The sequence below is a fragment of the Haliotis asinina genome, chromosome 7, assembly GCF_037392515.1.
Source record: "Haliotis asinina isolate JCU_RB_2024 chromosome 7, JCU_Hal_asi_v2, whole genome shotgun sequence".
Taxonomy (NCBI): domain Eukaryota; kingdom Metazoa; phylum Mollusca; class Gastropoda; order Lepetellida; family Haliotidae; genus Haliotis; species Haliotis asinina.
Window position 1 is genome coordinate 53,469,790 of NC_090286.1, and position 27,683 is coordinate 53,497,472.

Sequence of the window (27,683 nt, forward strand, 5' to 3'; positions counted from 1 at the left end):
GGCAAATATATATACCCTTGAAAATGTATTGGCACACAGAGCTGGCTATAAAATAATGTTGTAACTCCACCATGTAACCAGCAGCGGGTCGCCGGGCTGACTCTATTTCATACACTGTCCGAGTAGCAATCAAATCCTGGGTTTTTATCATTCTTCATGTAAAGAACAGCTTTACTAATTTCTTCTAAGCTAACCTCTTTTCCAAATCCTCATATTCTTTCTTAGTTATCTTTAGAATTTTACTACTTACAGAACTTAATTCTAGTATATGTAATCCCGCATATGACAAAAGTAGTACAATAAATTGTATCCTCATAATGTCATCGGACACTTGATATCGACACTTACCCCTACACAAACACAACCTCAGAGAATTATAAATTTTGGAAGGGAATTACAAAAGCAGTATAAAATCATTGCAAACCAACATGTCTGTTTCAATAAAGGGAGTTTAGCCGCTGCAAAAGTATCCTCTTTTATCGACATTCTAGAGGTGAAGAATGACGACAATTTATAGAGATATCCAACTTTTATATCATGTACATGCGACGTTTCGACATAGATTCTAATGTCAAGTAAGTGGTGAGTGTCATGGGGGTGAATTGGAGTGAATTGACATAGAGTTCATTTGCTCAGCCTTACATGCTGTACTACGTACCACACAACTATCAGAATCTACTACATACTTCTGTGTGCCTCTGCAGTCAGCGCTCAGCACACGCACTTAGCCGGAGACTCAGTTATCTGTGAGTGTATATACAGCGTGTTCTGTATATACCTGTATGTGCCTTAATGCATGCACTAAACTGGAGACTCATTGCAATTATGCGTGTATAGGGAAGTCGTCAGAGCAGACCTTACTCTGACACCGACGAAGGATAGAGAAAAAAAGCCTACAGTCTTTTTTTCGTAGAGGTCTGCACATTGATACGCATGTTGAGAGTTACGTACCTTTGAACACTGACGTCACGTAATGGAGGAAAGTGGGAAGTAGGTGGGTTTGGTCGCAAAATGTGTTCATGTTGTGATGTGAGACGGCTTATGTTACTGAACATCTAAGGAATAGGCATGTGAGAAAAATTACATGTGGATGACAAAAGCTGAAACATGGCGTCTACTACATCGTTTAAGATAAGGACATTCAGTGATTGACAGATGATAATTTGCGAAACATTTTCCCTAATCACAACTGTTTAAGAAAGGTGTGAGTTATGATTTTAAATACGGTCTCTTACTCATCGTCACAAGTTATTGCATTTAGCAACCAAAATTAGATTTCACCAGCAGACTGAGAAGTTATTGCATTTCCTGGACAGTACTCTGTATGTATTTAGAGTGGTAATGGCAGTGGTATAGATTTTATCCTCTTGATCTTTTCACCATTCCACCGTCCGGCCCAGTAGCGATTGACTGTTCACCCACAAAGTGAGTCAGTCTACGTATTCAACTGTTTGTTCTTGCACTTGTATTTTTTAACTTAGTGTATTTTTTTATGCTTGAAGGTGCCTCATGTTTCATGAACGAAGTAGTGTCATGAACGAAGTAGTGTCATGAAGCAGTTTCACCATTTGCCTTTTCAAATAATAACGATGTAGAACACAGTGTCATCATGTGCTGTACATTTATGTATACATTTTAATTTCTACTATTATTCTGTATAAAACTGTATGTTTGGTCACAGTTAGTTTAAAGGGGCACCGATGCGGAGCAATTTCTGGTTTAATGTACTGGTTTAAACTTTTGTTATTGTTTTTCTCCCGTGAGTACTCGGATGATATCCCAGAATTCGTGACTGGTTCGTGACCTCTGCTGCGCAGCCAGTATGCGCAATTGAGAGTTTAATTATAGACAGATCAACTAAGGTGAAGTCATTTTAACTTCATTACAAATGTGAATGTATTATGAAAACAAATGAAACACTTTGAACGTTAATCATCTGCCAGTAGTAGAAATGGTAAAAAAAAACTATTAGGACAGAAAAATAACGAAGCCAATGTACGTCTTTATATTTTGTCTCATAACCCTAAATATTGTCATATTTGTATGATTCTGAAAATAAAAAAACACACGGTCTGCCTATACTTATGGTAAATTTCTAACATGACTAACACTTAAACATTGTGTAGACTGTCAATGTGGATAGTGTTTGACACACGGCCTATGCGCGATCTAGTGTGCGTTGTGTGTCATATAGATTCTGCTGAATGCTACAACAAATGAATTAAAACAAAATGCAAATAATGAATTTAAAACAGACTAATGTTATAGCAACATTTTCAGGCTACTACTTTGTTCAGGAATGTATCAATCAATATCCACATAATATCACATCAATATCCAAATAAAATAAGCACCTGGTAAATAATCCTGCTCTATGTCGTGTGTCTTACAACAGTCTAATTTGCGAAAAAGTGACAGATCATTTCAGGTTTTTCACATTGGTGAAAACCACATAAACCTCTCATTGGTCACTCACGATAACACACCTGGAAACTAATTATATGATGTCCATCATTCTAAGTGATTTAGTTAACCAATAATATGCAGTCAGTCAATCAACGCAATGGTGGTTAATTCTTTGAAAGGAGGATGTTGTTTTTACGCTTGCACTTTATGACAGGGTGTAGTCAGTATAGATTAGTACATCTACACACACTGCCTTCTGACAAATCCGCTGTAGAAGATAAAAGTAATTAGTCAATCAGTGTGTTATAGGTTAATCCTTTGATCATTATTTGTTTTTGTAACTCACCTGATAAACCATTACATGCACATATTACATAACATTTAATACATTTGCCACTACAGACCTTAATTAATATTGTTGAGTATTTACTCTTTTGTTGAATCTTTGTCGAGTTATCTGAGTGGTGTCACCACTAATAAATTCATTAACCGACCATCAAGTGAATGATGACAAGTAACATGTGTAGGTTTACACCATCAAACGCGAGTTAGAGCAAGGAAGATGTAATCTCTGTGTCACATGCAGCCTGAAAACACTGATGGGCCAAAAGTGTTTTGAGGATACCAACGGAACTTCGTTGTTGCATAGGAAATACATACAGGCATTTGCTGTGTACTTGGGTAAATAGGTGTAATAAGTTTGGGTTTTTTTACGTACGAAAATTTTCAAATTTCTCTACCACTGACAACGTCATTGTTTTTAGTTTACAAATTCAAATAAATCAACTGTATGTTTTTATTATCACAGATAATAAACCAGAGTAGCTACTATAGCTACCAAAATTTACATATGATTTTTACTGTGACAGCTGGGCTAACCCTCAAAACTATGTGAATATAAAGCTTTGCAATCTTTCGGACTCAAATGAAACAAATGGCTTGCTACAGGCCTGTAGACATCATATTTTTACATGACATGATTAGATATCGAGGTTTAAAACACAGAAATAAGATTAAATTGTATCAGTCACTATACCATCCAGGCATCAGAAAAAAACTACACTGCTGGAATATTTTGTTAAATCAGACAAGGAATACCATGGATATTGTTAAATAATGGCATATAATGGGCATCCAGCTTCCTGACTGTTAAGGGTGAAGAAATTCTGCTAATGTGGTCAGGAGCCCAGTCCCTGTGTCCGTCACAGTCAAAGGAGCGGGTGCTGACCAGTTTGCAGCTTGATTTCGTAATTTGACATTATTCGCTCTACATCAGTGCCCCTTTAATGACACTCACAAATGGTTGTGGTTCTGTCAGAATCCCATTCAAACTGTACCAACACTGAAGCTGACAACTGTCATTAAAAGGTGATATGTCAGTGTGCAAACTATGTAATTTATCTTTCCATATATATGAAGTATGTATTGAATGGATACATAGTCACATTAGGGCATCTTCATGCTTATTAGATAACACTGATCAAGAAAATGTAGATAGTATTGTAGCAATGACTTTTCTGGATAATTTGTAGCAAAGGAATGTACTATGTTGTATACATATGTACAACCATGTAATATAAAATCAAGCAAATAGTTATGAGAGATATATTCAAAGAGCATTTAAAAATTTAAGGTGTTTTTTTTCTTTTTGTATGGAAAGTTTGATTTGAAAATATTGACTCAAAACCATCAACATATATTTGTACATCTATGTATATTAAAATTAGTTTCTTCTTTGTGTATATCAAAAATACTTTCTATTCCATTGTGACCTGCGATTATTCATCCTTGTGTTAAATATAAACTAAACCATTCCATCAAATGTTAAAAGTTTATTTTTTGGCTTCTTGTTTACCATGTAAGCTATGGTAGTCTTAAGTAATGTAGACATGTTAAATGATTCAATAGCCGCTCATAACCAACTGAATGTATTGATTTGTATGAATACAGTATCCATGGTAACGTTACAGTATCCATATTGCCAAATTTTCAATAGGTTGAGAGATCGTGATAATATATGTTCATGTCCAAAACAAAATGTTTTTGTCATGCTTTTTCAGATGAAAATTTCTATGTGTTGTTATCAAGACTATGCATGTTTTGACCTAATCAGATCATTTATTTTGACTGTTATCTATTGAACAAGTTAATTATTAATAGTGTTTTCTATGACCATTATGACAACAGTCTTTACTAGTGATATCAATGTACCTACCACAATAGTCATGTCAGTGTTAAAATCTTTGAACATTGTCTACACTTTAATACATTCAAAATGGAAAGTAAGTTTGGAATTTATATTTTTTTGCATTCATGTTAACATGATTATAATCCTTATTAGCTATTTGTGAATGTCATTTCAAATTCTTCAATCTTGGTTGTTTCCTGAAATCAATCCTGTATGTATCTTTGTCGTGTGTAAAAATAGTCAGTATCCATTAATCTTTACACACAACATCTCTTATAATGGTTGCTAGCAATAGAATTTATCCTTTTGCACTTCTCACTGTACCTTAAAAAGTTATTTGTCAGCATTTGGACAATGACTGTAGGACTTGTACTAACTTCTAGCAGTGTAGGAAATAGTGTCTGGTTGGCGGCCTGCGGCTTGCTGGTTACATGGCGGGCTTTCGACTTTATTTTAGAGCAAGCCCTATGGGCCAATGCATTTTCCATGGGTATATATATTTTACCATCTCTCTGACTGTGTGTGTGTGTGTGTGTGTGTGTGTGTGTGTGTGTGTGTGTGTGTGTGTGTGTGTGTGTGTGTGTCTGTGTGTGTCTGTGTGTGTCTGTGTGTGTCTGTGTCTGTATGTCTGTCTGTGTGTGGGTGGTTAGTTAATGATCAGTCAAACCATAACTTCCAGATATCAGCCTACCCTTTTATCTAACACTAAATGTGGTTGGTCTACAGAATGGTCTTGCAACCAAGTCGTTTTTGTTACATTTTCTGTTCCTCATGTTTACTTTTCACAAGGAGAGTTACAATTCCCCTCTGCTAATTCAGTAATTGCATGAAGAACATGTAGAGACCATTCTTGTCAAAGATACTGACCATTCTGACTTTGCCTGTTTGTTTAATTCACATGGCAGTGACACTAAATGAATCAACAGGGACCACCAAGCTTTTACACATGTTTAAGTTTACCTCACAATAAGTAATTATTTGATAAGAGTATTTTAACACCTTACCTAAGTTCTCTATATTTAGTACAGGGCTGGTTACATGTTCACAGGGCCAGCAACATTTTTCAGTTATCAGCCAAGTTGGCTTCCGGGTATTTTTACGAGCTTCCTCATGTTCATGCACTGCTTCTACTCATTGTACTTATTTATTGAGCATTGTTTGCAAGTTCTGTGCTAGAAACCGAGAGGCAACAAAATGTTTGACTAATAGTGGTCCAGGACTTTTTAGGACAATATATATTGTTCAGAATTTTGTAAACAATAACATCAACAATTTAAGTTTTTGTGATGATTTTTATCAAAGCACCTCAGCGATTGTGCACATTCTGATTGGTTTGTCGTTTTTTGGCACATAACTAGCATTGAGAAGGGGAAGAGTCTTCTTGGAGGTTATGGAAAGATTCAAAGAGGCAAGTGGTGATGAATGATTTCTGAATCAGACGATAGCACTTACCTTTATCTCCCTTAAAGCTTACCATCAGTGTTGACCATATTAACTGTACACCATATACCTTCAGCATTGTGCTATTCAGCAGTTGATGGCTGCTGACCTGCATTGCAGCTAGTACCAGAGAAGAGATTCATAATCATTCTATTTTTATGTCCATGTCAATATTAATTTTTTCTTTCCTTTCAGACTGAACACTGTCCAATCAGAATTACATTTGTGATAGTCCAGAAACAAATTAGCAGCTGCAATCATGGCATCATACGGTAGAGGATCGTTCGACGGATTCTCTGGCTACCAAGGTGGAAGCTCAGGGGGGTACCAGGGAAGGGGAGGTAACTATGGTAACATTGTCCTGTTCTTGTTTAGCTTAAACTGCAAATTTGTGTCAGTAATATGACAGAGGTTGTTATTTATTAATGATACGAAAGAATGTCCTGTCAAAGATTCATTAAATGTGTGTCTGTCAAAATCTTAAAGAGGTCAAACAGTATGCATACAATTTCACCTGGACCCATTGAGAAGTTGAATTAGCCTTAATTATGGAACAAATGTCATTACAAATTTCCAAATTGAAGATACGAATATGCCAGTAACTCCTGTCAATGGTGTTGTCAAAGTTATTACTATACATTTTATGGAGGTAAATCATCGCCAGAAATTGAAAACCAGTGTATACTAAGTAGCAGGTACTTGTTTTCGAGAAAATCTATCTTGAAGTTTAGGAGAATGATAATTTCTGAACTGTTCAATCAGATTCTTTGGAATTTTGCACATGCATGTGACATGGCAAACATTATCAGAAAATGGCATATTATGAGCTCAGTGTATTAAAATAAATAGGAAATTCTCGAAAAATGGTTGGAGATAGAGCACTTGACCAAAAAATTGTGATTTTTCTCAAAACTAAAGTGTTCTAAGTGTCGAAAACACAGCTAAACATCATAATTATATGGATATTGATTGTTATTTCTTTTTTGGTCAATCTCAGGGTCACATGATCAAACTTTTCTTGCTCGTTGGTCAGTTGACAGCTTAAAAACTAAAAAACTAACAGTATATGATTTTAGAACAAAGTTTGCATTTGAAAAAAATACTTTCAAAGCACGAAGTCACTGTAAGAAGGTACTAGAGTAATAGAGTAAACCCTTTGGGTAGATATGTGATCAGTATTGTTCATGCTGTTGATCACTGGATTGTCTGTTCCATAATTATTTATGGGGCATTTATAGCTGGAATATTGCTTTGTGTGGTGTTTAATAAGATATATTCAGCATTTTAGGAGTGTAAGAACTTTCAGCAAGTTAAAAATATCCAAATTTGGGACCAGAACATGATTTAATCTCTGAGTATGCCTGTAATGTGTCCAGACCTTCTCCTTGGTGTATTGGTTAGAGCATCCACCAGAGAGCTGATGGTCATGGGTTCGATCCCCAGGCGCATCTTACTAAAAGACAGTAGAATATAGTGCATGGTATTAATGGGTGCATCAAGGACTTGTCAGCCCAGCTCAGTCAATATGACGTGTCCTAGTGTGTAGTCATGCTTAACTGCAGCATGTTATTTCAGTGGGCAGGCACTTTAAAACCAGCTTAAGTCTGGGTTAGTGCCAGCAGCCACATTGCATGTGTGCACATTGTCATATGAGCAAAATATATTATATAGTATGTATGCTCACTTCATCTGTAAGATGTCCTGAGACAGTATATGCAATGATACATTCTCCAGTAGTGGCAATAATGCTTATTAGAACATAAACAATGTTCAGTTGGTCATTCAGATGGTGAATTATTACAAGACACTTTATCTTGTATATTGCGTGACTATAGAACAGAAGATATCAGATGCTAGTTGCGATGTTTAGATCAGTTATCTTGGACTTACGTATTCAATTCATTATAATAATTCTTCTGTTGCTTCAGCTGATGGAGGCAGTGATCACACCAGACTTGCTCAGAGTGTTGGGAATAATATTCAGAAAATTACTCAAAATGGTGAGTAAACAGTTGTCATGGTGTCATTCGTGTGAGCACAAAGCCCAACAATTCATAAGTCTTAGTCACTCTACCTGTTTTCATTAAATATCCTGTCCAGTTTAGACCTGTGAAGGTCCTAGGGTAGAATAGGCCTTCAGCAACCCATGCTTGCCATAAAAGGCGACTATGCTTGTTGTAAGAGGCAACTAACGGGATAGGGTGGTCAGGGTGGCTGACTTGGATGACACATGTCATTGGTTCTCATTTGCGCCGATCAATGCCCATGCTGTTGATCACTGGATTGTCTGGTCCAGACTCGATTATTTACAGACCGCTGCCATATAGTTAGAATATTGCTGAGTGTGGCGCAAAACTAAACTCACTCACTCACTGTCCAGTTTGATTTCTTTTTGTTCTGTTATGTCAGCTGATTACAGTCTATAATGCTACGAATCTGTAGCTAACTGAAACCCCAACCAAATGATGAGCTGAGGCTGGTGGACTGGTAAGGCCACAATAATGTAGTTGATCATTATTTATGGAAAATGTTATCACCCTATTTTGTTAAAATCCAGTTGCCCAGATTCAGAGATTTGTTGCCCAGATCGGAACAAGAGAAGACTCCGATGATATCAGAAACAGAGTGTGAGTACTACCGATCAACAGGGTTCTGAAAAAGTATCATGTTTCCGGTCATTTTGCTTAGACTTTAAATAATGCAGTGACAGGTCATATTTCTCCTATTCTTAAAGCTCATTTGCCTGATATATTGCTTAGAATAGTATTTCTGATATCTCCTTACTTCCTTATATGTATCAAGAGCTTACAAGATGTATCAGATTCAACCTGATCTTCCATTTAGATGAAGCATTTTGATTGCTTGTTTATGTAAGTTCATGAAGACCATTAGAAAGATTGATTCACCCTGAGTTATTCCCCTTTAGTCATCTGGCTTGACAAATCACTAATTCATTGAAACATATACCCTGCACTTTAGGACAACAGACATGTCTTTCATTGTTTTGTGAAACATAGTGGACGTGTGAGCTCATTTAAGTGTAAAGTCAAGATAACTCAAGAGTTACACTCCTTAAGAATTAGTTCAATGCTTCAAGCAGGCAAACACCTTTGCATAAGCATTTGCCCGTATTATACTTGTGATTGTGACTGAAACAGTTCTACATGACTGAGCTTTGTTACCATCTGCAGTCATCAGACTACCCACTACACAAACCAGTTGGCCAAGGAGACCAACTCCCACCTGCAGGAACTGGCACATCTACCTGCTCCTAGCAACCCATCCGAACAGGTCAGCTCATAATAGACTCTCATGATCACAGTATTCTCTTGATGGTTTAAGACCACCATTATATAGCTGGAGTATTGCTCAGTGCAGTGTTAAACATCAAACTAACCAACCAAATCCTAGCAGACCACCAAATGCTTTTGTAATTCGAAATCATCTAGCAGTAAATGTGTCAATGTATGGTATCTCACACTACATTTCTCCCATCTCTTTTGATCCTGAGTGGATTGGTGCATGGAACCTTTAGAATGTTTCCAGTTTTATAATACTTGACAGTAACACATTCAGCAGTTATCATCACTTTCCTTTGTCAGTTTCTCAAGTTATTGTACATACACAATTTAGAATTTTTTTCTGTTCATATAGGTATGACTAAAAGCACCTATGTGCTAACTGTATGATTCCATGCAGCAGATTCTTAACAAACTTTGCATATATCTTGTCAATCACCAGATTGTGCGGTCTTGACAGAATTATTTGCAGATTGCTGTCATATATCAATATATTGCTGTGTTTTGGCAGTTAACAACAAACATCAACTAAGGTTTTCAATCAATTATTGTTGGTGTTTTGTCATGTGTTTGTCCAAAACTATGTTTAGTTCTGAATGTGGAATTAAACAAGAAACAAACAAATTTCAGAGACAGTTCAAGATGCAGAAGGAGCGGCTAACGGAAGAGTTCAGCAATGCCCTGAAGAACTTCCAGACAGCTCAACGCACAGCTGCCGAGAAGGAGAAAGCCAGCATGGCACGGGCACGAGCACATTCCGGGACAGCAGCCATGAAGGTGGGTGCATCTGTGGGACCTGGGATTCTTAGTTTATTATTATTGGGAATTTTCAGCAGGATTGTTGGGATTTTTTGTCCAGTAGGGATGTCTCCATAGGATTCTTGTGTACACAGTGAGATCATAGGATTTGTTGTCCTGATGGGATTTCACACAGGGATTCTTTGGATATATTACCAGATAATACTAATCCCTTTCCTGGAATATTGCGAAAAGCAGCCTAAACTCTTGTCATTCATACTTGTAGCACTAATCTGTTGCGGTGTAAAGTGTTCGTTCATCTTGCCACGGACCCGGGTTCATTTCTCCAGATGGGCTCAATGTGTGAAGCTCATTTCTGGTGTCCCACAGTGTGATTTTACTGCAATAGTGATACAATCGACGTGAAACTAAACTTAACCACCCACCAGAGGTTACATTTTTTTCAAAACTGAAAAGCACTTGCCACAGGGCTAGTGATTTTAAGAAAGTAACTTGTCATGACTATTTTTCCACTTTCTCCTGATTTTTATGACATGATGATGTAATAATCAACATGGTATTTGATGTTAATGTTCATTGGACTCCTTATCGAGTAGAGATCAATAGCAAAGAAAGATAACTCTACTCTATGATAATTGCTAAATTTAATTGGTACATTTTGAGCAGATAAGAAATGAAATCCAAGTTTGTTTGCAGTTTGTAACTGTAGGCAGAAGTTATCAAGTAGCCGATGGACAAGTAAGATATCATTTCCCGAAATGAAAACTGACTTGTCCTGGGCAATGGGCAATGGGATTCTTGAACCCTTACCCACTCAATTATTATCAGTCACAGTTATGTCTATGTTCACACTCTTGACTGTCTGCACATATGTCTCTACATGAACTAACAAGAATGAATTATACTTGATGTTTCAGTCGCCATTTGACGACTTCCCGTCGCCAACAGAGGATCAAAGTATGGCTCCTGGGTAGGTGATGCTCTAAGAGAAAAAACACATAAAAGCTGCTATGACACTATCATCTGCAAAATTGTGGATGCAACATTGAGTAATATCACTGACTCACTTTTCTCAGGAGCAGTGGTGTAGCCCAGTGGTTAAAGCTTTTTCTTGTCATGCCCAAACCCCAGATTTGATTCCCCACATGGATACATATGTGAAGCCCATTTCTGGTGTCTCTAGCGGTGATATTGCTGGAATATTGCGAAACCAAACTCACTTACTCACTGTTTTTCATGGTATATAAACACTGATGTCATTTGTCCAAGATATAAAACTGCTATCTTTGGTCCAGAGTCAAATATTAATATGATTATTCCAGGATGAAAAAGTGGAATCTCTGGCACAGACAAAAATTGGTATAATTTGTCCCTTTATGAAAATTGATGCTATTGGGTTTAACAGTTTAAATATTGCTGTCCTTCATCATGGATCAAAAAACTGGTATCTTTGGTTATGGATCAACAAGTTGTGAGATCAAATTTTACTGGGGTTGATAGTGGATCAAAAAAAAGTGGTATTTATGGTCTTGGATCAAATGTTGGCATTGCTGGTCCTGGCTGACATGATGTTTTGACAGATATAATCAAATATACTTCTGTACTGGCAGCTCCGGAGAAATTAAGTCAAGAGGCCATAAGTCTTAAACATAAAAAACTGTCTGGTGATTCAAATTTAGGATTTGTCCCAAGAACTGGTGGTTGTAAGAGGTGGCCCAACACAAAAAGAGAGGTAATTCTTAGTACATAGGTGGACTGTTAGCAACATGCCTCTTTGTCATATGTAATAGAGTGAGTGAGTGAGTGAGTTTAGTTTTACGTCGCACTTAGCAATATTCCAGCTATATGGCGACGGTCTGTAAATAATCGAGTCTGGACCAGACAATCCAGTGATCAACAACATGAGCATCGATCTGCGCAATTGGGAACCGATGACATGTGCCAACCAAGTCAGCTGTCTGACCACCCGATCCCGTTAGTCGCCTCTTACGACAAGCATAGTCACCTTTTATGGCAAGCATGGGTTGCTGAAGGCCTATTCTACCCCGCATATGTAATAGATCATTGCTGATCATGAAGGTGTTTGACATCACTTGTGCTAAACAATGCTATGGTGCATGTCCAGCATGTTCTTCATGATTGAATACAGACAACATGCACTGAAGAAGGGTGGTTGAATGGAATCACCTTCAGTTGGATCATACATTTACAGAGATTTCCCTGCCAGGAAGATAATATATTTGTTGATTCAAAGACTGTGGCATTAGTTAATATTCAGCATGACCCTTGAAGGTCCAGGTTAGAAATGGTCTACTGTAATCCATGCTTGTTGTAAGAGGTGACTAACAGGATTTGGTTTCAGACCTGCTGACATATTTGATATGTCATTGTGTCCAAATTGTGTAGATCAATTGCCTGATCAAGATTCGATTATTTACTGACCACAGCTATACAGCTGGAATACTACTGAGTATGGCGTTAAACAGCAAACCAACCAATCTTATCAACATGTGTAGAGAGGTGTTTAACCCCTGCAAGCATTAGGAGCACATTGTTGTTCCTAACTTGACTGAAGGTGTAAATGTGTTGAATTCCAGATTCTCCCAAACCAAAGCTGTTCTGCAGATGGAGCAGGATGTGGATCTGGAACTCCTGAGAGAGCGAGAGGATGCCATTAAGAAGCTTGAGGTCAGCAACAATATTCTATCCTTCATGTTTAACAGTTGCATGTAGGTGCCCAAACATCTGAGGTGCCACATTCACCTTTCCATATTTGTCTCCCCTGGGCTAGCCAGTAACCAGTGATCCATAGTACAAATCCAAGATTGTTAGTTCCTGTTTTTGTGTTGTCAGTAATACATATTTGCCCATGAGTTTCACTAAACTGGTAACAACATGAAACGTGTAGCATTTATGGCTTCGTTCCTATTTGAGCTTCAATATTTATGAAGTATTGCCAAAAGTGGTAGTAAATCTTATTCTGTCATTAATTCAAAATTAACTAATCAGGGATTATAATCTTAACGTATGTCTCTTTGTGCTCCTCATTTTGCAGGAAGCATCAGTTAAGGACTTACAATGACAAAAACCTTTCTCTATCAACCAACTGCTACTTACATGAGATTGCTACTAAAGTCTTTGTGATGTTGTTGTCTCACTGGCAACATTTGTACTTTACAGCATGACATCATGGATGTTAATCAGATCTTCAAAGACCTGGGCATGTTGGTTCATGAACAAGGAGAGGTTTTAGGTAGGTGCCTGGCATGTTGGTTCATGAACAAGAAGATCTTATATGTTGATATTGGTTCATGACCAATGAGATGTTATAGGTAGGTATCTGGGCATCCTGGTTCATGAATACACAAGGATAGGTTTTAGGTAGATACCTGGACATGTTGGTTCATGAACAAGGAGATGTTTTAGGTAGATACCTGAACATGCTGGTTTTAGAAACTAGGAAAGGTTCTAGATAGCTACAGTTCATGAACCTGAATTGATGAATTCTAAATAAAGAGGGTTTGTGAGTCAATTAGATGTCAGAAATATACTCACGGAAAAATTTAAGGGAACGCATGTTTCTTAGGGCAATTTAAAATTTCTGTTTACTATCTTCAGTGTTATCATTTTCATGAAGAGCAGTTCACTCAAACTCACCATAATGTTTTCCATGCACGTGCACTACATGCTCCTGAAGTTACATGCACTTAGATTTACACGTTACATGTATGTGCACTGTCAAACACAACGGTTAAAAACTTTGTTAACGTGGCGAGACAGTACTTAACTTTGGCACAGAAATGGGAGGCAGTTGGCATGGTTAATGGTGGAAGCTCATTACGACAGGTTGCAACAACTTTTCACAAGTCTGTTTGCATGATATCCAGACTTTGGCATCTCTTTAGAGCAAATGGTGACTTCAAAATGAGGCAAGGTCGGGGACGGAAAAAGAAAACCACCCCACGGGATGACCGGACCCTATGCCTTTTTGCTCTGCGAGACAGATTCAAATCCTCCTCCAAAATCAATACGGAATTCAGGTGAAGAACAAATATCAGAATTTACTGCTGGTCTCAAAAGCCGCCGTCCATTGCTTGGAATCAACATGACTGAGAAACACAAGCGCTTGAGACTGCAGTGGGCACGGAACGATAGAGGAAGGTCCATACGTCAGTGGAGAAACACCATGTTTAATGATGAGAGCAGGTGCACACTAGACCATAATGACGGTTGAATATGAGGTTGGAGACGTGTTGGGGAATGTCACAGTGCCTGCACCATCAAACAGCATGATCATTATGGAGGGGACTCTGTTATGGTGTGGGGCAGGTTTACCTTTAACCACAAAACAGATCTTGTGTGTGTTGATGGCAGGATAACAGGTGTACGATATCATGACGAGATCTTGAACCCGATTGTGATCCCCTTTGCACGTACTGCAGGTCAAATGTTCGAGTTCCAGCATGACAATACCCACCCTCACATCGCTCATGTTTGTCGGGACAGACTGAGGGCTGCAGGTGTCCGGGTGTTGCATTGGCCGGCTAAAACCTTTAACCCCATCGAACATCTTTGGGATGTTCTTGGCCGCAATGTTCGGGACAGACCTGTTCAACCCAACAATTTGGATGAACTTTTCGTGGCTCTCCAGGGTGAATGGTGTAGAATTCCGATTGGTATCATCCGTACACTCATTCGCAGCATACCACAACAATACCAAGCAGTTAATCACTTGACATAAGCCTTTTCATCTGTATGAACTTTTCTCTTACTGATTCAAGATTAAAAGTCACAGCTATTTCATGCATTCCATTAAATTTTTCCATGAGCATATTTCAGCTTTATTCTTCATAATCTGGAATCGATTTTGACAAACCTACACAAGACACAAATATTCTTAGATGATACTCCCTTCACTCAGAAACAGCAACGTGTTCATTATATCCAGAAAAATGCAACAGGCAGAATAAAGGAAAACCAAGTTCTATGTATAGTCAACTTCTTTATTGCAATGAGTGGGATGTTTTAGCTTAGGTACAAGGATGATATTAAGATGCAACCTAAATTATTTGCTGTTGAAAATGGTCATCTGACTTATTTGTCAAGATATTGCTCTAAATTGTTTGCTTACTCATGCCATGGATTTTGGAGCCTTGATTAGATTTTGGAGCCTTTTTTGTCGTGATTAGGAAAGTTACCTGATCTTGGCCACCTTTGAGACTGAAACTGTTAAGTGATTTTTTTCCATTGTAATATAGCCTAGCTGATATTTGAAGCTAAAGAGTATCTTATTTCTATGCAATTTCTTTCTTCCTACAGACAGCATAGAAGCTAACATAGAACAGACCCAGATCCATGTTGAAGAAGGGACACAACAGCTGGCTAAAGCTTCCACATACCAGGTTAGTTTCGAGCTGCACCACAACCATTTTGGGGGTATCATTTGTAGTATAGTGAGGTAGTCTGATCTTGTGTCACATGTGCCTGTGAGCATCCTCTTGGATGTTGGTTTACATACTCTCAGGATGACACTTGTAACATTTTGTACACCGTATTACAGGCATCTGATCACCACAAAGAGTATCACTACAGCACCATTTGTGAAAGATTCAATCTGTTGTCAGTGTGCACTTTGAGACTAACCTCTGTGTATGTAACTGCATGTAGTGAAATGAATAAGTCATGTTAGTATGTTTTTCTTGTCAGAACCTAGTGGTATAGTGGAGATTTGGTGGTCTGGCTCCATTGTTGTTGGTACACTGTAGACCCACTAGTCCATTGTTGTCGGTACACTGTAGAACCACTAGTCCATTGCTGTTGGTACACTGTAGAACCAGTAGACCATTGTTGTTGGTACACTGTAGACCCACTAGTCCATTGTTGTTGGTACACTGTAGAACCACTAGTCCATTGCTGTTGGTACACTGTAGAACCAGTAGACCATTTTTGTTGGTACACTGTAAAATCACTAAGCCATTGTTGTTGATACACTGTAGACCCACTAGTCCATTTTTGTTGGTACACTGTAGAACCACTAGTCCATTGTTGTTGGTACACTGTAGAACCACTAGTCCATTGTTGTTGGTACACTGTAGAACCACTAGTCCATTGTTGTTGGTACACTGTAGAACCACTAGTTGATTGTTGCTTGTGCAATGTCTTTTCTGCCTTGGATGTTTGATGTTTAGTTTCACAATCACATTTTTGTTTGTTTCAGTCCAAAGCCCGAAGAAAAAAGTGCTGTATTGCTGTTATTGTTGTTGTGATTTTAGTTGTCATTGCAATTATCATCGCCATTGCTGTCCCCAAAAACTAAATGTTTTTTAAATATGTGAACGTAAGTATGTAAGCATATTTGCTCGACAATTTAACAAGACATCTACATAGAAAATACATGCATCTCCAACAAGATGCTTTCCTGCACATCATCATCGATAGAACTTTACGGGGCAGTGGGGTCGCCTAGTGGTTAAAGCATTTGCTCTTCACATGGAAGACTTGGGTTTAATTCCTACATAAGTTCAATGTGTGATGCCCATTTCTGGTGGCCCCCGCTGTGATATTGCTGGAATATTGCTTAAAGCAGGGTGAAAACTACACTCATTCACTCACTTATGTCTCTATATCTGAAGACAATTTGTATCATTACTGAGACAGTCAGTATTTTCTTGTGAAGTTGTAACCTATGTTGGGTATAGTATGCTACTGTATACATCAGGGATGCCAATTTTTCACGAATCTGAGGATATTCGCTGACTTAAATGCAGATCAATCAATCTTCACCCGCCCAGAGCCCCAGCTGATTTTCAGCTGAAATCACTTTCTGATATATGATTTGTTTAAATGTTTAGAAGCTTTTTTTTAAATGTTTTGCTGGTCATGTGTTTACATTTTGTTTTTCTGTGAAGTGAACAGTCGCCAGTCCTGCTTGATCACTGAAACATAGATTTCTAATTTCTTATCACTGTCACTTTCAATTTCATATTTGTATATATTATCTTTCAAAAGGTTTCATTCTTATTTCTATCTACATACTGAGTTATTAAATATTATTTTACAGAGAAAATCTAGACGGAAAACCTGTATTATTGTTATCATCATCGCCATAGTGATAACGATCCTGGCCCTCATCATCTGGGGTGCCAACAATAACTGACGACATAAGTCGGTCACACTGTCAACCACCAAAACATAGCCCCACCCACCTGAGGTGTTGTTTAAGCAGTTGCCATGGTAACCTGTGGACATGCAGTTACTCTACTGAGCACAGATGACCTACCTACCCACATCTACCACAGCACCGTGTAGGTTTTGTGACATTGGTGGACTTCTCCTTATGACCTTGGTGATGTTCGCCTTATGAAAGGACGAGACATGCTGAAGTGACCTGAGATTTGATCTGGAGGTCATTTGACAATTTACTGTGTTGTTTCGTTGTTTCTAAAAATAGCAGTAGCTTTTGGTGTATCTTCTGAAACAATTCCAAGACTTTTCAATTGCAAAAAAGGAGCTGTTATCTTTCATGTCATAGAGGCTCAGTATTGTAAATAAGTTTCAGATTTAGGAAAAATGTTCCTGTATGGTTTTTCAGGTTCAGTTTCTAGACCTAGGACTGCTCTAGAATGTGTGCAATCACCAATTTATACAAATACTGTTTAGGATGGTGAGTGGTTCTGTTTTGCAACACAATGTCATAACTAGGAATTTTCTAACATTATCAGATCGATCTGGGAATGTTTATTGATGATTGCCATGTGACCACTAAATCACCTCATCAGGGTTTCAGGGCAGCTTCTTCTTCCAGAAAGTGAATCAAAATTGCCAGTTAGAACTGGTCCCTGTTAAGAGGTGAGCTTATGGATGAACTGGCCAGATTCTGTGTTAATGGCTGTGGGGCAACCTACTGGTTAAAGCATTCACGCATCGCGCTGATGGCCAGGGTTGGATTCCCTTTAAGGATACAGTGTGTGAACCTCAACTCTGGTGTCACCTGCTGTGACATTGCTGACATATTGCTAAAAGCGGCGCAAAACCCAACTCAGTTGCTCCCTGTGATAATACTGATAGTGTGTCATTGTGACTCAGTGGCATGGCTACTTGTTCACAACAGTAATCACTGGTCCACACTTCAATGTCTACAGGCTGACTCAGTGTGGCAAGTATAATTCTGAGCACTGTATTAAAGGTCACTTGCAACCAAAAAATCAAACATCATTACAACACAGTTATCACTTATTCATGATACATAAAATGTTTTGCTGATCAAGAAAAAAACAAATAAAAAGCACTGTAAGTGTATAATCGCAAATCAAAAGTGCAGTCTTTTGTACTTAGGTTTACCTCCCTTGAAACGAAGCAGCCACGATACCGAACCCAGTCAGAGCCAGTGGGTGCGATCATGAGTGTAACAAAGCCTTTTCATTGGCTACTTGTTCATTTGGTTCAATGTGCTTTAGACGGCTCTTTGTCTATGGCTAATAAGCCCATTAATTGTTAATTTCAAATTGCATGTGGTCAATGACTAAAGTTGTGCATTGCATTTTGTCATTATCAGACATACCAGACAATTAACCAGACATAGAGTTTTCTGTGAGACAGAGTCTGCTTATCACAGTTAACAGGTTTTTTTCATGTAACAAGTAGATTATTTACTTGTTTGTGTACACACCCAAGATCGACCTCATACTCTGGGCAGGCTCACTGTTTCAAGCTCCACAAACCTATTCACTGCACATGCAGCACAGCACAGCTGTTGAAACCACTTTTTTCCCCAGCACTGGGGGGATATTTGTGAATTGTTTGATTGTTTGAACTCCAATTTCGCAGGCTTTATTTCATCGCGTTTTGGGTGTGTTTTTTCTCAACTTTATGGGTTGAATTAGCATTTTTGATGATTTGTTTCAGTAAGTGCATACCAAAAGCTATCAGAATCTTCTAAGTTGTGTTTTGAGTTGCATGTGACCTTTAAAGAGCAAATGCTGTTAATGGTGACAAAACTGGATGGTCCGGCAGGGTGGTTTCAATGTACCATGGTCAGAGTATGGGACCATGCTGTAAATACCAATCACTGGTTTGTCTGTTATGGACTGGATTAGTCACAGTTTCTTTGGCTATCTGTGACTGCAGCTTTAAACAACAAACATGTTGTGACAGTAGTAAGCTCTCTGGAAGAAGACCTGTCCCAGGTACATCTTATAATGTAGCATGATGTGCTCTGTTAAGAATTAATGATACACAGTTTGATTAATTTTTTTCTGTTGAATATTAACATAAGGTTGTATTTAAGAGAAGCCATAGTTATAGAGGATGTTCCTACGAGTACTGAAAGAAGACCTGCTTTAACTTGGGACAAAATGTTTAAAATATTTCTCGGGCAAATATACACTCATATGATATAATTTTCTGTAAGGTTTAAATAGCAAATAGATAACTGTTTTAAAGCTGTGAATCTATAGGCAGTGTCTGCCTGTGATTGAGTTTGGTATGCATATGCAAAGTTGACATACTCTGTTATGTATCTGGAGTATTAATCAAAGCACCATCAAACCCATCTTTTTCACCTGAAGTTGAAAATATGTTTATTTTTCACTTATATAATTTATTATTTATTCATCTATTTTACGTTTACTTCGAACAAAAATTTCAGTACATTGCTTCAAAATCTGAAGCTGAAGGTTTGTATTTTGTATTTGAAAGTAGTATGACTGCTTAATTACAAAGTACCAGCATGGTGTCATATATCCTTAGTTGAAATTCACTGAAAATAGCTTTTCATAACTTGAAGGGACCAAGTGTTTGATATTAACTATTACTGAATATTTTTAGAAATTTGAACAAAGGTCAGTCTGTAGTCTGTGACCTGTGTATTCATCACTAAAATTTTCCAATTTAACTTCACATATACTGAGGGGAAAAAGATAGAGATCATATGAAAGCTCAAGTGTTCTCTTACGTTTTTTCCAGGTTTGCTCACAAGCTATGCAATACAAAGCTTGTGAAGAAACCTTGAAAAAAGTAAAGGAACACTTATCTTTTCATATGATCCCATATTTTTATTCCCTCAGTGTATAATTGTATGTGTTGCTACTATAACTGTTGCCACTGATATTGCAAATTATGGTATCAGCAAATGATGAAATACAACAGTCACCTACATATCAGTGCAGGCCATCTTTCTACCCTTTGTTCAATGTACTCTTGATAGGGGTTGAAATTTCTTATTTTCGATATTCTTTATGTTGTACCTTTAATTGAGTGAGTGCTGGGATAACAAGTTGTAATGTCAAGATACTTGATTCACTTATTGGCAGCAAGCACCTGCTCTCAAGTCTAGTTAGCCCTTAGAACACGGTGGACATTTTGGTCCAAGATCATCATTCTGTTTGGGACATTGTGTAACTAGCATTGTGTCTGGTGTATATATATATAAACAGCAGCTGATTGAATCATCATATCTGAACAGCAAGAGTGCTTGAACTGAGTGCTTGACTCTCCTCACAGAAGCCTTTAGAATAATGTGACACATGTTGATACCTAACTAGTGTAACCCATCCCATCCCATAGTCCATGGTTGGAAGCTGTATCCACTTTATCCAGATATCATTTCGAGTACTATTTCTTACTTGCTTACTTGTCCAAGCATAGGTTTCTTAATGTTGAACTAAATGTGAACTGGTCAATGTCTGGTTCAATTATAATCAGAGAGTAAAGGAGTCCTCGTGAAAAGTAAACCAGAGATGCCAACCACTCCAATTTTGGAGGAGTTTCTCTGAATACAAAATTCCCTCTCCAATATGTCTATAAAAAACTCTGATGTTTTACGCAATACAAATATGTCTATAAATTCAGAATGTTTGAGTGAATTTTTGTAAATAGCCATTCTTAGTAATACACCCACACTCCCACACTCCCACACACCACACCACACCACACCACACCGCATTGACTGCTGCAGATAAGTAACAGATGCTTTGTGTATGTTTCACGCAGTTTGAAATCCTAATGTTACATCTATCTTAAAACAAAATATCAAAATATGTGTTGTGTGTTTTAGTGAATTTGGTATGGTGTGTCTCCACACAGAACAGGAACAGCTAGCGCTGAGCGATCATATGCTGACTTTCCCACTCAATAACATGGACTTGCAGAAGTTGTAGCTCTTAGATCGATTCATGGAGGTCAATAAATGCTAGATGCTTTGGACTGTGCAAACAAAAATGTTACTATTTAGAGGGCTGTGGTTTATGAAGAATGCTTTTGGTTAGTTCTTTGGAGATTTACAGGTAAGGTATTGCTTCTGGCTTTCCTTCCCCCTTGTTAAACCTGAAGGTTGAGAATGTTTCTTTCTTTGATAAACACCTGGAGCAATTGTTCTTTGATATTAAGTATACAAGAAGGAGCATATATTCCAAGCACAACAAATCCATTTGATGCGTTATTATGTCATTCAAGGCAGTATTTTGTTCACTCACTTTCCATGAAGACACAGCATTTATGAAAAAATCATTGCAGTGTCTTTCAGTGTATGATAAGAAGCAGTGATATTTAGTGCTGTTAAATTCATAACAATATTTCAGACTACATTTTGCAGTATCAACATTTGTAAGTGCCTAAGTAATGGCATTTGAATTTTCACCATCAGATAGGAAGTTAATTCAACATATCTGTGTAATTTCATAGATGCAGGTAGATCCTATGCCTTTTAAAGGCAATTCTCGCTGTAAGGCCTTATGGAAACATGCATCAGAAACAAACCCAATATACAGGGGTTTAAATAGGTGACTACTGTTTTATTTAGAAATACACAGAGATGTTTATATCATTGGTGGACATTCTGTAATTCGACGGAATGCACATCATTGTATAAAATCATTGTGAAAGTTTATATTACGTTCTGTACATTTGCATGGTCAAGATGAGGGTCACCTGTGTATGGATGTTTCAGGTCCTAGGTCACTGGTTTGCTAAGATAGAGGAGCTCTGATGTGTTATACTATTGGTGTATTAGACTATTGGTTGTATTATACAGTTATTGTAATATGCAATATCCAATGTTTACCACTTTTATATTTTGTTTTTATCAAATGCTGATTTCATCCTCTCTCACCTGTTACAAGTTCACTTTAGTTTCCTCTGTCCAAAGTGTTATGTTTTGTTTCCATTATCAAGTTGCATTCTGCTGTTGTTTTCACAGCTGCAGTTTGTGTGTATATTCGTTAAAGCTGCAGCTTGTGTATGGTATGATATTTGGATTGTCATTTGCGAAACCAGCTAGCTTATTATTGATGCCAGAGTATTTTTTCCTTTTTTCCAAATACTAGGTACATTAGCCTGATCTTTATGAATCCTTGATTGAAATAACATTTTGTTTTATTTTTGGTACCCTGCTGGTTAATGTTTCTGTACTGTACGAGTTAGTGTCACCTGTACAGCTGTCATCCTTGTAAACTAAAACATACACTGTCACCTCTACAGCTGTCAGACTAATAAACTAAAACATACACCTTACAATCTTTTTGTAATAATAATTCTCAGTTCCTCTGTACTAATGTAACGATAACCATTGAAAATAACATTTCTGTACTTAACCTTCAGTAAATCTAGACAAGCTTATATTAGTCTGTGTTTACTGATGTGTGTATTTGGACATATTTTGGTCATTTATTTGGGGGAGTCATGAAAGAATGACATGTCTGCTTCCTCAGATAAGAAAATTGTTACTTTGAACATTGAAAAGGACTTCACATTAATTATAGGGGACGATGGGTGTCATGAAAACTGGCACTGCATGGAAATGGTTCCAGTGCGTGGCAATACAAAGTGTTATGGCACTGCATGGAAATGGTTCCAGTGCGTGGCAATACAAAGTGTTATGCTGCTTATGTTTTTCTCTGGACAAGCACCTGCGATATCTGCCTCTTTAGTCCATCAGATGGTGTTTTGCTTTTATTTAATTATGTACCCAAGAAGCAGACCATTTGTATGTACAGTTTATTGAGGTAAGTGTTGCACAGTTCTTTAATATGATGTAAATATTGTTATTGTTCCTTCCCATAGAGATCCCAATTGGATCTACTTATTGTGCAGTGACTTACGTGTATAATTTGTACAGTAGATACAAGGACTTGTATAGTAATGAAGTGATATTGTCCATGTTGTTTAATATAATGAATTGATTAGTAAATTATTAGAGATGTCATCTCTATCTTTGAATTTGCTGTTCACACCGTTGTTTCAAAAATAGAAGCTGTGAGGCTTTCTGTACTTTAAAACAAATAATCAAAAGCAGTGTCAATTACATGCATGAGATGGTTAATGTGTTTATTCCTAGTGACAGTGTTGAACACAGTTTGTCATTACAGGGTGCATCATCAGCATTACACTTCGATTTGCATAATAAATGAAAAAATCTCAGTTTTCACTTCAAGGATAATTGGAATATCACCTGCCTTTATTCATTAATGCGAGCGTTACTTTACTGAGCTTTGTAATGGTATGGAATGTTCATGTGCCATTATGGCTGAAGGAATACAGAAGGCATACAGTTGCAGATAGAATATTCTATAAACAATATTAATATTTAGTAGTCAATGCCTGAGATAGCTTCTCTTAGCCACTCATATAATGGTGAGATGTCTATGCTAATGTGACAACCTAGACATATCACAGTGTATTGGGTATGACGTTCAGAGAGCCTGCTATTTGCCTGGGTGTGCCTCTGCTTCCATGTGTCAACATTGTGCCAGAAACGCCACTTGTCCACTTTGAGTATAGAGATGCACTCCTGTTCTCTCAGACTTGCTGATCTACCCTCATGAATACATCACACCCATGACTAAGATCACAGTGGCAGTGCTGTGAGATACAAGTGTTGTGTACCCAACAGCGACAGATCCATTTCACCAAGAAGTGGCAGCACTACGACAGTCGTTAGTCTTATGTTAAAGTATGCTAGTTGCGAGGTTAGTGCTACGATCGCTTTGTGAAATGGGACCAGGAACACTTGTTTCTTGCTCTTGCTTTTTACACCTCAGTAGTATTCTAGCAGAATGGTGGCAGACCTAGTCTGTCTCACAGTCCCTGAATCACATTATTTTCCCTACAGCCTAGTCCTCTCTGCACTGCTAAGGCCTTAAATGAAGTAAGTCTAAATTTCCTCTGGTTGAATCTCTGGTCTCCCTGGGGCTCCTTTTCAATTTATAATAGGTTAGTTTGTTACTATCAAAACTATATACATTCAGACTAAGCATTAGTCTATGGCGGACCAGACAATTCAGAGCCTGAAATCCACCCAGAAGGGATACCAGTGAGTTCAGTCAACCAAGTGAGTTAGTTACGCTTCACTTAGAACTAGTGCTGAAGATGAAGGCCAACTTACATGTATATATGCATGTGTATAAGGGGATATCAGACTCTCATTAGGTATCAGTGAGAGTTCCCAATCCTTTGTTAGTATGGTAGGGCTAGTATGACTCCTGTAATACTCTTGTTTCTTGTTACTTTGATGACAGAACACAGTGTCAGTTGGTGTTTCCTGTCTGCTGGCATCTCTGAGGCCATATTGTAACTAGAATACTGTTCAAAGCAGCGTTAAACCCAACATTTCAGTCATTCTGTTTGCGGCTATTTCGTCAGCCTGTATGAGAGAACAGGAACCCGCGTCTCTGTGACACATGTATGTCTTCCTGGTATTCTGTGGTTATTTCTCTACACACCATTCTCACTGTGAATATCTGTCGGCAAGTCATCATTGTCAGTTTCTGTATCTGTCAATGTTAGAAATATGTAAATAAATGTCACTAAATGTACCGAGTTTGTTTTATTTTTAATGACATGTAACATTCATTGTTAAGTTAAACAATAAGTTAACTAGTAGAATAACCTACTAGTAGTGTGAAACCCACCAACAAGAAGGAAATGTGATACGATTAAGAATGCGTTCTAAAATAAATTCAGTTAATAAATCACTACAATTGCTACATAATTTAGAAGCTCCGAAAATAGGCTTGTCCTGAGGATCCATGGTGAAAAGTGATCTTCACATGACTGCTGGTCTACTTGCAATGTGATGTAATCATGGAAACACATGAAAGGGAACACATGAAAGTGCAAATGTTCGTTTATTTATTTCCAGATCTGGGACAAAGTAGGTCTTCAGCAGCCCATGCTTGCTCCAAAAGGCGACTATGCTTGTTGTAAGAGGCAACAAACATCAGGTGGTCAAGTTCGCTGATTTAGTTGACACGTCATTGGTTCCCAATTGCTTATTTTGATGCTCACGCTGTTGATCACTGGATATTCTGGTCCAGACACTACTATTTAAGGGCCGCCAAATAGCAGAAATACTGTCGCGTGCGATGTAAAACTACACTTACTCACACTATTTATTTCCAGAATTTCAGTCACAATACAATACCTATCTTGTAAGGAGACCTGGAAAAGAACACAGGAACACTTGTACTTTCATGTGTTCCCTTAATGTTTCTCATAAAAAGGGACTGTGCTTGTCATAAGAGGCGACTAACGGTGTAAAACTAAACTCACTCACCCTTATTGTTTCCATGAGTGCGTATATTGGACTATTGGACTAAGGCAAGACATTTCCAGGTTAGTCTTTCTAAGTTCATTCATGGTAAGCTGAAAGTCAGAACCTTAACGGAAATTTCGTAACTCACTTGGAATCCTGTCCTGCAGTGATTACAAACACTGCAGCACTAACACTGGTGAGTACTATACTCTTTAGCTTCCCGCAAAAACCACGGTGTTACCTGTCATATATATTCTTAAGAACCTCAGTTCTAATACTGCCATATATCCCAGTTCTCGCAAATCCCCAACACAAAAATTGTCTTCTTTCTTTCTATCCAATTAAACACCTGCCGCATCGACCATAATCTAACTTGACTAATACAAGCAAATGTGGGGCCACAAATATCGCTCCTCTGTCTGGAACTTGTGTTGATATGAAATACATGACAAACAATAGGGGGACGATGGAGACGCCATTGCCCCGCCATTACATGGCTGAGTTCTGTCTAGAAGAAACGTTTGAGCATCGCGCATGGGAAGACGTTCTAGGTGTTCCAAAGCCTACGGAAGTTATCGAGACCATTTGAAACAACGTCGCTGATTGCACAACTAAATCTGATTACAACCAATCACGAATCCTGAACACTAGCACCATGAAAGGGCTGTATGAGAACAGAGGTTAGTAGGGTGTGGAGGTATGACAAGTAACACCCGTGGGAAGAACGTGCAGTATATCATACTTTACCTGTTTAGCTATATATGACAGAGGCTCAGGCACCCGTACACTTATACAGATTCCTTGTACAAGGGGCGTTCTATAAGTACTCCGTCTAACTGTATTTCGATGTCAAATGTATGAAAAAATTTAATGTTATTTTGAAGGAATCATTAGCAAAGCCATATCCAAAAGTACACACAAATACACATGTGTATACTGTGCTTAACGAGATATCAGTCATCACAACGCATTGGGGTATGAAATATATTTATAGCTTACACGTATGTATACAGTATTTAGTTTGAAACTTTGGCATGATGTAGAGTAAGTGAAAACATTAGATTAAGTTTTGTCCTTATGATTACGTTGTTTGAAAGGGGGTGGGTAGTGTCTCAAAAACAAGCCCATTCAGTATACATGAAGAAAGAATCACTGTAACCAGGGTTTATAGTTTCAAACTGCATGTTTATGCACTTCAATATCTACGTTTGATTCTAGCGGACTTCTGCCTATCACAAATACCCACTATTTTGTTTCCTGAAGTTTCTATTGCGTTTATTGCAGATGGGATCTTTTAGTGGGTACCAAAATAAAAGGTCAAACAAAATTAGACTGGAACATAGCAAAACCAATTTGCTCCAGGTTGACAGATATTTTGCATCACTCCCAGTCACAGAGCGCCACCTCGATATAGTTGTACCCTCACTGACTGTAACATTCTTCACGACGTACAGAAGTACAGAATACAGAGGGACAAGAACGTCATATGTTGTCAGGTTTTGTTCCATGAAGTCATTTGTTATGCAATGTTGTGTGAGCACCGACAACGATATTGACAGAACATACATTTAACAATACAATCCACACAAATCTCTTATGTATTTGTAACCTGCTTATAAAAGGTACCTGTCACAGGTAGGCCGATAGCAACACAGTGAATAGGTGTGTTCACATTGTCAACTGTTTTTGAAAAAAATGGGGTGTTTATTTGCGCCGCACTCGTAGATAGAATAATTCAAGCACAAAAACTGACTGTGTACAATACCACAATATATGTACGACCAACTCCACAGCGGAGGGGGCTATAATGCATTAATGGAGTAGCTCAGTGGTTAACGCGTTGGCTCGTCACGCGGAAGACCCGGGTTTGATTCTCCACATGGGTGCAATGTGTTTCTGGTGTCAACCGCCGTAATATTGCTGGAATATTGCTAACATTTACTTAAAACTAAACTCACCCACTCACTCACTCACGCGTTTGGTTTGATACTCACGCATGTATTACTCATGTCACGCTCTAACGACAAACCCCGTAAATCTCTTGCAAAACCTGATTCATATAAAA

The 27,683-nt window shown here is 38.0% G+C and overlaps 1 protein-coding gene across 2 annotated transcripts; it reads left to right on the forward strand.

Moving 5' to 3' along the window:
• The first annotated feature begins 951 nt into the window (after positions 1-951).
• Positions 952-17,222, forward strand: LOC137290494 (syntaxin-7-like). 2 transcript variants are annotated; one of them, XM_067821472.1, is made up of 12 exons: positions 952-990; positions 6,230-6,375; positions 7,963-8,034; positions 8,592-8,661; positions 9,226-9,325; positions 9,964-10,110; positions 11,010-11,062; positions 12,690-12,780; positions 13,273-13,345; positions 15,412-15,494; positions 16,310-16,429; positions 17,153-17,222. In XM_067821472.1, exons 2-11 carry the CDS (start codon positions 6,294-6,296, stop codon positions 16,406-16,408), a joined length of 870 nt encoding a protein of 289 aa, XP_067677573.1. In that variant the 5' UTR covers positions 952-990; positions 6,230-6,293; the 3' UTR covers positions 16,409-16,429; positions 17,153-17,222. The 2 variants fall into 2 exon arrangements, with proteins under 2 accessions (XP_067677573.1, XP_067677572.1); XM_067821471.1 differs by having other exon boundaries at positions 957-994.
• The last annotated feature ends 10,461 nt before the right edge of the window (positions 17,223-27,683 follow it).

Coding starts and splice junctions, on each gene's coding strand:
- LOC137290494 (XM_067821472.1), top strand. CDS start 6,294: ATGGCATCATACGGTAGAGGATCGTTCGACGGATTCTCTGGCTACCAA. Junction 10,111..11,009: donor CCGGGACAGCAGCCATGAAG/GTGGGTGCATCT, acceptor TTGATGTTTCAG/TCGCCATTTGACGACTTCCC. Junction 13,346..15,411: donor TGAACAAGGAGAGGTTTTAG/GTAGGTGCCTGG, acceptor TTCTTCCTACAG/ACAGCATAGAAGCTAACATA.